The 12,416-nt window shown below is 48.3% G+C and overlaps 1 protein-coding gene across 7 annotated transcripts in view; it reads left to right on the top strand.

Moving 5' to 3' along the window:
• WT1 (WT1 transcription factor) overlaps nt 1-4,207 on the top strand; it is a 46,206-nt gene extending 41,999 nt beyond the window's left edge. For 4 of the 7 annotated variants that reach the window (XM_039470953.2, XM_039470951.2, XM_010333134.3 and 1 more), the window contains 2 exons: nt 12-104; nt 2,789-4,207. In XM_039470953.2, the coding sequence (XP_039326887.1) occupies nt 12-104; nt 2,789-2,910 (215 nt within the window). In that variant the 3' untranslated portion in view covers nt 2,911-4,207. The remainder of the gene's footprint in view (nt 1-11; nt 105-2,788) is intronic. The other 3 variants (XM_039470954.2, XM_039470952.2, XM_010333139.3) reach the window with 1 other exon arrangement.
• Nucleotides 4,208-12,416: the final 8,209 nt, after the last annotated feature.

Here is a 12,416-nt window from a genome sequence, read left to right as displayed (position 1 = left end):
TGTCCATTTAGGTGTGAAACCATTCCAGTGTAAAACTTGTCAGCGAAAGTTCTCCCGGTCTGACCATCTGAAGACCCACACCAGGACTCATACAGGTAAAACAAGTGCGTAAACTTTTCTTCACATTTATTTTTCATTATTTTTTTTTAAACTATTGTGGAATGAAATTGTGATGAGAGGGACTGGGAAAGACTCAGACTCAGTGGAGAGAAGGAATAGTGCATGGCTATCTTTAAATAATAAATAATACTATTTTTTAAAGACGGGGAGGGTGGAAATACAGAGAAGGAGAAAGATGGGGAAAGAATGGCTGGAGTTTGCAGAATGAAAATGAAGAGATAAGCCAGGTCCCTACTGTTTCCAGTTTGTTGCGTCACACATTTTATCACTCTGTTTGATATGATAATCAACTTTACAGAAAGCAGCAGCAATTCTAGCAACATTCTAGCAACAAAAGCCAAACATTTACTTTTCTGAGAGCACATGTTTCTTGGCACTGTTTTCAGAGAACCAAGTCCTCGCTCTGCTGAAAGTTAATGCCCCAGGAGCGATCTTGGTTTCTGCTGGACCAGTATCAGTGTGTGGTTATTATTTCCTTCATTCTAGTACAGAGAGGAGGACAGGGCATTTATACACTGGCTGCTGAAGATTTTTGCCTTCTGCAAGGCTGGTGTGATTCATAATACAGATAGCACCACCTTTGTTGCAGATTTCCTATCTTTGGAAAGAGGGTTAATGCTTAGCTTCTCAAAGTCTTCACAACATGCTTGTAAGCAGAGTAAGGTAGGCTCAGGTGTGGTGGCTCACACCTGTAATCTCAACACTTTGGGAGGTTGAGGTGGGTGAATCGATTAAGCCCTGCAGATCAAGACCAGCCTGGGCAACATGGCAAAACCCTGTCTCTACAAAAAATACAAAAACTAGTTGGGGATGGCAGTGTGCACCTGTAGTCCCAGCTGTTTGGGAGGCTAAGGTAGCAGGATCACTGGAGCTTGCTTGGGAGGCTGAGGCTGCAGTGTGCTGTGATTCCCCACTGCCCTCCAGCCCAAGCAAGACCCTGTCTCAAAACAAACGAAAAAAGTAAGGTAGGCATGTTTTATTCCCATCTTACAGATGAGGAGACTGAGGCAATAGTAGTTCAATAGCTTGTCTAAAGTCACAGAGCTAGTAAGTAGCAAATCCAGTTCTGTCTGCTTCCAGCCCACCTTGTCTCACTTGCTTCTTTATTGGAGAAAGAGCAGGCATTTACTCTGCAACCCTGGGAGCAGAGAGAAGCAAGTGGAAAGTCAAAGTCACCAGAGCTGAACACCATGGAGAGACTGAGAGGAATGAAGATGACGAGAGACAGGGCTGGGATTTGTCCATTAGGAGCCAGCCTAGGAAGAGCAGAGGAACAGCCAGGGAAGGAAAACATGACATCACAAGCCCCTGGGCAGCCCCAGATACTTGGCCCAAACTGGCTGCACCTACAGAGAGAGCCAAGGCACCTGTGCCCCAGGGTTGGCGGGATGGGATCTTGCTTCCCTTCCTCAGGTGCCTGTGATGCTTCTTTGACTTAGTCCTGAGTTCATCATTTGATGGCAAAGTGTTACAGTCCCTTGTACCCTGCTGCCACACTCCCCAAGCATGTGTGCATGACCTGTGTCACCAGCAGACTGTTTAATACCACATTTGATTGGCCCCCAATCTGACCCTGGCACACCACACTGGGACATTTCTCAATGCTTGTCCAAACCAGTAGTTCTCAGAGAAGGCCAAGTAGGACCAGCATATGAGAAGATCTGTCAGGTGACACAGGGATTGGCTCCTGCGCCTTATTCCCTAGGATGGAGCCACAGCTGCATTTCCACCATGGCTAAGCCTAGGAGGTGTCATACAGGAAAGAGCATGGGCTCTGGAATTTGACAGACCCGGAGTCCTGCCTGGATCTGCCCTCGATTGATGTCCAACCTCATCTGTCGAGTGGGGATAGTAACGCTTCCCCTACGGGCTGTTGTAAGGACTGCATTAGGGTGTGTGTGTGTGTGTGATGCCTGGCACAAGGCTTGGCATATGTTAACCATCAAATAAATACTAGTTATTGTCGTTAATGGGAAGGAGGCTTGGAAAGAATGTCTGAGGGCTCCTTGGGTGGAGACGCCTCAATCTTTTGGCAAGCTTATTAAAAATCTAAGAACCGCGCCCCAACTAGAATCGTCCATACAACAGGATATGCTCTCAGTAACACTTTAAGAGAAAAACAACACGTAACATGCAAACTGGTATCAGTGATTTATTTTAAAGTATCCAGCCCATCCAGAGTATCTGCACAGAAGAAGTGTTAAAGCTCCAGTCACAGCTCAGATCCCTGGACAGTGATTACTCAGTAATGCCCAGGGTGGTGACCTGGAGGCTTCTGCAGCCCATTTCAGCTCAGTTCCCAACTTACTCAGCAAGAGCGAGAAATTTACAGTTAAACATTCTATCAGCGGAGACTGAAACAAACATTTTTCCCCTTAATTATGAATTGCTCAGATGTTTCCTCCAGCTTGACTCATTCCTTGTCTCCCATTTTCCAAGTTTTCTGACCTAAGAATGTAACTTTTTTACAAAATTTTGATCCTTAAAGCCCCCAGAGGTGCTGCTGTTTCAAGGCTGCCCCAGAAAAGAGCTCAGTTGGTTAGCTCAGGGACGCAATGCTGGGGGAATTCAGAGTGGGTGCCTTGTGATGATGTCACTTGGGCCTTGATAATTGAACTTAACTTGTCTCTTCATTGCAAGTGTCTCTGACTGGCAATTGTGTCAACAGGTGAAAAGCCCTTCAGCTGTCGGTGGCCAAGTTGTCAGAAAAAGTTTGCCCGCTCCGATGAATTAGTCCGCCATCACAACATGCATCAGAGAAACATGACCAAACTCCAGCTGGCACTTTGAGGGGTCTCCTTCGGGGACAGTTCTGTGTCCCAGGCAGCACAGTGTGTGAACTGCTTTCAAGTCTGACTTTCACATTCCTCCTCACTCACCTCTCCAAGAAGGAAACTTCAGCTGATCGTCTTCATCCAACTTCCAAGACAAGACACCAGTGCTTCTGGAAACCAACAGGTGTGCCTGGAAGAGTTGGTCTCTGCTCTGCCTCCTTTTCGTTGACTCACGAGCCCTGGAGAAGCGGCTAACAGTGTCCGGTTAGTTAAAAGCCCATTGCCATTTGGTCTGGATTTTCTACTGTAAGAAGAGCAATGGCTGATCATGTCCCCATGACCCTTCCCTTCTTTTTTCTATGCTCGTTTTCACTGGGGATGGAATTATTGTACCATTTTCTATCATGGAATATTTATAGGCCAGGGCATGTGTGTGTGTCTGCTAATGTAAACTTTGTCATGGTTTCCATTTACTAACAGCAACAGCAAGAAATAAATCAGAGAGCAAGGCATCGGGGGTGAGTCTTGTCTAACATTCCTGAGGTCAGGCAGGCTGCTAACCTGGAAAGCAGGCTGTAGTTTTGTCAGGCAACTTTTAAAGCTCATGCATTGCAAGCAGCTGAAGAAAGAATCAGAACTAACCAGTACCTCTGTATAGAAATCGAAAAGAATTTTACCATTCAGATAATTCAGTGTGAACATTAGCACACTGCTCTTAAGAAACTATGAAGATCTGAGATTTTTTTTGTATGTTTTTGACTCTTTTGAGTGGTAACCATATGTGTCTTCATAGATGTACATATCTCACACAAATGAAGGGGAATTCATTTTCTTCATTGGGAGTATCCTTAGTGTATACAAACCATGCTGGTTATGTGGCTTCAGGTTGTAAAAATTAAAGTGACTTTAAAAGAAAATAGGGGCTGGTCCAGGATCTCCACTGATAAGACTCTTCTTAAGTAACTTTGGGTCTACAAGTATATGTGAAAAAAATGAGACTTACTGGGTGTGGAAAGCCATTGTTTAAAGGTGGTTGTGTGTGTGTGTGTGTGTGTGTGTGTGTGTGTGTGTGTGTGTTGTGTTGTGTTGTGTTTTGTTTTTTAAGGGAGGGAATTTATTATTTACTGTTGCTTGAAATTGTTATGTAAATATATGTCTGATAATGATCTGCTCTTTGACAACTAAAATTAGGAAATGTATAAGTACTAGCTGCATCACTGGGTGTTGATCTTAAAAAGTATTGATGATAACACTTAAAATTGTAACCTGCATTTTTTCACTTCGCTCTCAATTAAAGTCTATTCAAAAGGAAAGTGGCAAGATTCCATCAGCTGTATTGTGTTCAAATCTCAAGGCCACTGCGCCTCTTTTAAACAGGTCAGAGGAGATGCCACCGACATCGATGGCTGCTAGTGGGTCTGTCCAGATCCTGACCGCAATTTATTTATCTCTGTCAAACTTCAGGAGGGAATTATCTGACCTAGAAGCAGCGGGGAATGCCTTCGCTTTGCATTACAGAGTGATTGTGTTCGCGTTGTGGTTGGATGGGGTTTATGGATGGTGTGGTGAGAATTATGTTTTTCTGTTGTTGTTTGTTTGTATGTTTGAGACAGAGTCTTGCTCCGTTGCCAGGTTGGAGTGCAGTGGTGCAATCTCGGCTCACTGAAACTTCACTGCCTCCCGGGTCCAAGCAATTCTCCTGCCTCAGCCTCCCAAGTAGCTGGGACTACAGGTGTGTGCCACCACACCCAGCTAATTTTTTTGTATTTTTTAGTAGAGACAGGGTTTCACCATGTTGGCCAGGATGGTCTCGATCTCTTGACCTTGTGATCTGCCCACCTCGGCCTCCCAAAGTGCTGGGATTACAGGTGTGAGCCACCGCACCTGGCCAAGAATTATGTTTTAAGGTTTGTTTTAATCAGGTTATCACTGCATCACTTCTTATTCCAGATCAGCAAAAGAGAATAGAGAGATATTCATGATAACTGGTCCTTTTGAAAAGTTCACAGATGCAGCACTGGGAGGGCATAGGCTGAACACCTAGTGCAATTGAATTTACAAGTGTACTTGCAGTAAATCAGCTCAGCAAATTGAAAACCACTCAGCCTTTCCAGGGCAGCTTAGTATGAAAGCAAAGATCTATATCATCTATAAACTATAAACTCTTTCTGGTTCTAGTGTATGGTTTTTGGATTGTAAATAAGGAGATTAATATGGTGCAGCCCTTCTCATCTCCCTTATCTTGGAATTTGCATGTATTCCCAGTTTCATTTCTTCATTTAAAATGCGTCTCAAACAGACGGAAGCCTAGCATGGAGACCGTTCTGCATTGACGTGCCGCTCAAAGTTTGGGGAGCCTAAGAGTCAGGTCCGGAGGCCCCTCTTATTTTGCATCTGGCTCTTGCATCACTGTTAATTATAGCAAGTGTGGTGACTCATTTATATCAGCCGTTTTTATCTTTTCCTGCCAGAAGACAGCATTTCTCTGGAGAAGCTCAGGACAAGCATGGCAAACGTCAGTGAGTCAGAAAGAGCCAGGTCTCACAACAAAAGTACAGCCACACTGATTGTTCCAACTGCATGGGGGAAGACCAGAGACTCTCAGATGACCCTGCAAGTTCAGCTTGCTGTTAAGGTCATGGGCTTTGGAAAGCACACCAACCTGGCTTCAAATTCTAAATCTCCAGTTTCCTTATCTGTGAAGTGGGGACAGAAGTCCCTGTCTGATAGGATCATAGTGAGGAATAATTTTTGTTTAAAGTACGAAAACATCAAGTACATAGCAAAGGCTTATAAACATTATGTAGGAAAACTATTACCCAGGAACTCACTGGCTCATTTCCTTTACCTCCCCCTCCTCTGCCCATCCTCTTGCAGTGTCTAGCCACCCTTACAGGTCAGCTCTGCAAAATGATCAACAGTCCATCCCCCTCTACCCCAACCCAGAGTTATTAAAACGTTTTGCAGCAATTGAGCTGCTTGTCAGCCTTGCCACGAAGAACATCTCTGCTTGCTCTTTGTCTTCTGGAAAGCACTTGTGAGCACTGGGTGTGTGTTTCTGAGACCCACGGTGTGTGTTTCTATTGCCCTTCCATAGACTGTGAGGAGCAAGTGGGTGAAAGTAGGTCAGTGTGAGCTCCCTGTGGCCCAGGCTTGAGGCGGTATTGAGTGCAGTGGTCAGCATGTGCCCTTTTCCGTCTTGCTTTCTTTACTGTAACACCTGGTTTAGGTATGACTCAGTACTCCCAGCTCCCCACTCCTCTGCTGGATCTTCCCAGACTCTTACAGTCACCTGGAGCCCTCTCTTCTCTGAACTTCAGTAGCATTTAGAGTACATTTAACATTAAATGGTACTTTAGATCAGAATCGTGCTTTCCCTTCCTTTTTGATCTTTAGGACAATCCTGTAAGGTAGACAGGGCAAGTGTTATCCCCACTTTACAGATGAAGAAATTGAGGCTCAGTAGAAGTAAGTGGCTGAGGCAGAACTTAGTCTCTTGGTCTTCAGCTTCCAGGTTTCCTCCCAAAACACGCTTGATGGTATAGACTTGCATGCTGCTCTCTGGCCTTATTTTTATATAACCCTTGCTTTCGGCTAGAGTGCAGTGGCGCAACCTTGGCTCACTGCAACTTTCACCTCCTAGGTTCAAGTGATTCTCCTGCCTCAGCCTCCAGAGTAACTGGGATTACATGCCAACAGTGTCATGCACAGCTAACTTTTGTATTTTTAGTAGAGACAGGGCTTTACCATGTTGGTCAGGCTGGTCTTGACCTCTTGATCTCAGGTGATCCACCTGCCTCGGCCTCCCAAAGTGCTGGGATTACAGGCGTGAGCCACTGCACCCAACCTTCATTTTCATATGTCCTGTCTTCTCTGCCAGAGTGTGAGCTTCTGGAGGGAAGGAGATCTTCTCCCTTTCCTGCATTACTTCAGTTAGGGCTTCTCAACTTTCATGTCCATAGACAGCACCTGGGAAATTTGCTAAAGCTCAGACTCATTCCTAACGAGTTCCCAGGTGACTCCCACCATGCTGGGCTGTGGATGACACTGCATGTAGCAAGTATCTACAGGGCGGCCTTGATACCACACATCGAGGGTGACTGATGGGATGGCACTGGACCCTTCTACTCCTTGAGAGTAGCCAGTGAAGATAGCCCAGGGCCCTGCTGTGAGGAGCCACTGTGGGTCAAGACACGAATGCTGAATGCGATCAGAGGACCTGTGGGCACTAGCCCAGGGGAATGCATCCGTGAGGGCGTTCTCTTGACACACAGTTGGCAGAACCTCTGTTGGTGACTTCCACAAGTCAGGGAGACTTCGGCAGGTAAGATCAAGTGTGGTGAAGGGCCACACCTGCCTCTCAAGACCTTGTACCTCACTTGGTCACACATCTCAGCAGTGGGCCCCTGTTTTCCAGCATCCACAAATTGGAAGTCTTATGGCCTTGGAGAGGACCTATTCCCTGTGAGCCCCCAGCCTCACTGGCAGGCAGGGTTTTCCCTGGTCTTGCTGCTCCTAGGAACTACTGTCTTGGCTCTCTTGGGTAACAAAGAGCAAAGGTGATGGTCCTTCGAGCCCTGTCCTTTCTGCAGGGTGTTTGCAACACTGATCTTGGACTAACAGATGTGCCAGGAAGAAGTATGTGTGGTGGTGAGGAGAAAGCGTGGGGGTGGACTTTTCTCCCCCAGGGGATATTTGGCAATTCTAGAGACATTTTGGATCATCATGACCAGGGCAGGGGTGGGGTACTCCTGGTGTCTGGTGGATACAGGCCAGAGATGCTAAACAACCTACAGGCACAGGGCAGCCCTTTCCTCCCCCCTCGCAAACAATGATCTGACCCAAAATGTCAGCAGTCTCTTGGTTGAGAGACCCTGGCAGAAGAGGGAAGGCACTTGCCATAGATGGATTGTTGCCAGATGAAAGGGGTGATGGGGTGTATCTTAGTTGGCCTGACAGTTGCTATCTGGTCTGTCTTTAATCCACCATTCTGAAATTAACTGGTCTGTCTTTATTTATTTGTTTGTTTATTTTTTGAGATGAAGTCTCATTCTGTGACCCAGTCTGGAGTGCAATGGCATGATCTCAGCTTACTGCGTCCTGTGCTTCCCGAGTTCAAGGGATTCTCCTGCCTCAGCCTCCCGAGTGTCTGGGACTACAGGCGCGTGCCACCAGGCCTGGATAATTTTTTCTATTTTTAGTAGAGATAGGGTTTCACCATGTTGGCCAGGATGGTCTCGATCTCCTGACCTCGTGATCTGCCTGCCTCGGCCTCCCAAAGTGCTGGGATTACAGGCATGAGCCACCATGCCCAGCACTGGTCTGTCTTTAACCCACCGTTCTGGATTAACTGACTCTCAGGAGGCATTTTTCTTAAAAGTCTTGAAGTAGGCAGAATAGCTTGTAGGAATTTATCATAGGTAAATGCATAACAACCACAAAAAGGAAAATAAATCCCTCTGAAAATAGAAAGGTCTGTGCTCTTCATTCCGATCTTCGCTTCTAGTGACTATTTTAATTATCAAGTGGTTGAAATATGTGGAATTATTGATTTGATAGGATCTTGTGAAACTCATAAACAAATACAAATATTCATGAGGATGATCACACCAGGTACAATTTCTATGGTCAGTTGAGGAAGTAGCTGAGGAAGAAGCTGAGTCCATGGAGAACTCTGGGCTTTCCTCCATTTTTCAAGCAAAATCCTGATTCTCAGGCTGGCCTTGAGAAAGAAAGAGAGAGCCAGACAGCATACGAAGGGTAGTATCTCAGGGGTGTGGAAATCCACGGGGAAGCCACCACACAGCCCTGCACAGCCAGGACGATCATGACCAGACCCCTGAATCAGGTTGGCCTTCAGAGACTGGTGAGGGGATGAGGACAAATTCCTGAAGTCCAGGGATCTGGACGGTCAGTGCCTTTATGCACAGACTGAAAATCATCCCGGTATCAGTAGAGGCCTCAGACAAGGGGACCGCAGTGGTAAGCAGGTCAAGCAGACCAAATGAGCAAATGTGAGCTGTGGAGTGGGTGCTGTATTTATATGGAGCAGGGGAGGATTGAAGGATGGTCCGGGGGATGGGCTGAGATAAATGCAGAGGGGAAAGCTTGGTTGAGACAAGTGGCTTTCCCCCCTTGTGTCGTCCCAGGAGCACTGGTGACGCTGACACTGGGGCATGAAGGATTGCCTGACGCCGTGGGGACTCGGAGGGCCATGGAGGAGGCAGTTGGGCTCCAGGAGAAAGAAGGAGGAGGGGTGGAGTGAGGAAGACCAGTCTGGGAAGAAAGATGAGACAGATGAGGAATGGAGTGAGGATGCTGGGGAGGTCTGCAGGAAGAGGGGGCTTCTGTCTCGCAGGGCCTGACCCCCACGTGAACCTGCATCGGCCTGTGAATGCACACCCCAGGACTTTCACAATCAGGAGATGCTCAAGCAATGAACGGTGAATAGAATCAATGCAAACCATGTATTGAACCTTTGTGTGCCGCTCTGTGCCATTTTACAGGCATTGCCCATTTGCCTGCGCTCTCTCCCACTCGCCTCCTTCGGACAGTGGTTCCCATTTTACAGATGAGGAAACCAAGACTCCAGAAGTACCTCCCACTGGGTCATGCGGTTCATGTATATGGCAGAGTTGAGATTTTAATCTGACTCTGGATCACGGCCCACATTCTTCACTCCTACACCGTACCACGTTTGTCCCCCGTCCCGGGGCATGTTGGGCTCACGCACCAGACGAGCAGGGATGTTGAGAGAATGCAACAACACGGTCTTGCCCACTTGCTGGGATACCAGGGACGTTTGTCAAGTGTCCAGAGAAAGGACGCGATGTTCCCTTCCCCCACACCCAGTTGTAGAGCCTGTTGGTAAGATATGTTTTCATTCATCATTTTGCATTAAATACCGGAACTCGAGAAATGACATGGCATAATGTTAGCCGGACAGTAATAAAAGGGGAAAATTGAGAAACACATCTTAAGAGTTCAAGGTCAATGATTACTCTTTAAAAGCAGCATCCTGCTTTCCCAAGGAGTTCTACGTCAGAGGGAGCGGGCTGAGGAGGAAGCCGTTGGTTTCCAGAGATGGGCGGCTGCGAGGGAATCTTGTGGATGTGACCCCATGGATGGGATCATCCCACTTCTCAGCAGGCAGCCTCCACTTTCAAAAGATGAGTCCTTACCATCCAAATGAAAAAGCCAGGGAGCCTGTCCTAGAGACACAGCCCGTCCCAGTTTTCTGACTGCTCCGGCTTATGGAGAGCTTGTTGTGGGGAAAGAAGGAGAGAGGAGCTGGGTGGGACAGCGTCTGCGTTCGCCCAAAACCAGGCTGGGCGAGGCAGCGTCTACCTCTCCCTCTTGAGAGAGCTGCCTTGGAATTCGCTGGGTGGGAACCCAAAGTGCCTCCTGAGAGACGCTCCTGATGCGGCCTCGTGGAGATGAACCACCACTGCTTCTAGACAGGGGTTCCCAGGACCCAGGGAATATCACAGAAGAGCACTTTGAAGTACACCCCCACCCCCAGCCAGTGTTAGCAGCATCCAACCGCTAGTGACAAGATGCCACAACACTTCTGCCTGTTGATCCAGGCCCTGGCAGTCTCTCTGCTCACCTCTGCTCACCAAGGGCAGCCTAGAAAAGGCCCAAAGCAAGGGTGAGGATTGTGGGAAGAGGCAGTGGGGTGATAACGGCCCACACCCCAAAGACACAGGAACATCCCAGAGCAGAGGTACAGCAGCTACCATTACAGCCTGCCCCTCACCCCCGTGAGCCTGGCACCGCCTTCTATGCCTCGGAGCTTCAATTCAGACAGCACCACCCTTCACCTCCCAGGTTGTCCTGAACATGAAAGGAGAGGCCACAGGTGCTTAGCCTGCCTACCCTCAGTCTTGCTGGCAGGAGTGGCCCAGGACGGCCAGGCCTCTGGCTGGGCATGGAGCAGGTTTGGCCATTCAGAAAGGATTGAGGCAGAGCCTGCCACTGGGCCCCGGCCTGCACTGGTTCTGTGCCGCCCCTGCCAGGGAGCCTTGGCCCTTCCTCACTGCGGAGAGGAGAACTGGGTGCCGCTGGGTAGAGCAGGCAGGAGATGGGGTCAGTCACTGCCAAACTGCCCCGTCGCAGTTGTCTCTGTTCTCCTCCTTTGAGCTGCTCAAGTCAGGAAGTAGAAGGAACACTCGCCCATCTGTCTCACTCCCGAGAGGAAGGTGTTGTTAGCGGACGGGCTGGGACCGTCCTCATCAGAGGCCAGGCCTGCGCCTCAATTGTCCTGTGCATCCTTTGTATAAAGGTCTTCTCTGAGCCTATCCTGTCAGTTTCAATTTCCCAAATGAGAGGAAGAAAGCACTTGGCACAGCACACCTTTTTCACCTGAGTGTGTCGGCAAGAGGGACAGTACCCAGGAATCGGGCTCGGTTCGTGGGCCGATCTGGGGCCTTGGAGACCCCTTGCCTCCTAAGTTCTGGTTCCAAAGGAGCAGAACAGTGACACAAATAACCAGAAGCAGCGCTCATTCAAACCTTCGGGGGCTGTCCTGAAATGAATTTATAGTGTGTTTTAAAAACATCCCCATGGTAGATTCATCTGTCAGACTTTGGCCTTCTCTATGATGCAACTGCATCATGAGTGAAACCGAAGCATCTGCTCATTTATCTGACTGTAGGGTGCCAAGTCTCCAGATAGTTGGTCTTATTTTGCCCATTTTCGTTCTTATTTGTCCTTTGAAGGTTACAGGCTCTGTGGATAGACGAAGCTCCATTTTATTCCCTGAATCAGCCACTTCGCAGCCTCCTGATTCTGGACAGGTCCATGTAGTCCTCAGTTTGGCCCTCTATGAGGGTAGGCTATAACAGTAACCTCATGAGACAGACGTGGTTTCCACGAGGCACAGTGCCTGTGGGTCTTGGCACACAAGAGAAAGCTAATTAACAGTGGGGCTTGTGCTTGTTATTACTGTTGGAATTCCACACTGCAGACACCCATGGTTGTCTGGCTTGACATGTCCTGTGGAGCCTCTTGGTTTTTCCTGGGCACCCCTCAGCTGCAAGTCAATGAGGGTGGCCCAGTATACTGGCCGGGTGGCCCCGTTGAGGCAGGGCATTTAGCCCTGGTAAGGCTGACGCTCCCTTTCCTGCCGCAAGCATTCCTTGACGACTCCTTGAGGCAGAATGCAAACACCAGGCGAGTTCCGTACCATGCCCTAGACGCCAGGATCCACTCCTGGAAGCAGATATGTGAAGGCTCCAACCCCGCAGAAGAATTCATTAGGACAGCCGGTGATACGGTGCTGAAACCAGAGGCTCGTCCAGGCGGGCCAAGGATGGGGAAGTCTGGTCCCTGCTGAACTTCTACAGCTGATAAAGGCAGTGTCTGCTGGCAGATTTCATTTTTCACCGGGCCATCTGCATCCAGTCAAGGATAACTTGTCTTTCCGAAAAAGCTACTCGTCAGTGTCAACCCTGTACAGTCTCCCCCCAGTGAATCAGCCCCACTCCTGGTGCCTGGGGTCATAGGGACGGTGTGGTATCA

This window comes from Saimiri boliviensis, chromosome 6 (assembly GCF_048565385.1).
Source record: "Saimiri boliviensis isolate mSaiBol1 chromosome 6, mSaiBol1.pri, whole genome shotgun sequence".
Lineage (NCBI taxonomy): Eukaryota > Metazoa > Chordata > Mammalia > Primates > Cebidae > Saimiri > Saimiri boliviensis.
Note: the sequence above shows the minus strand (reverse complement) of the source record. Positions and strands in the feature narration are given on the sequence as shown.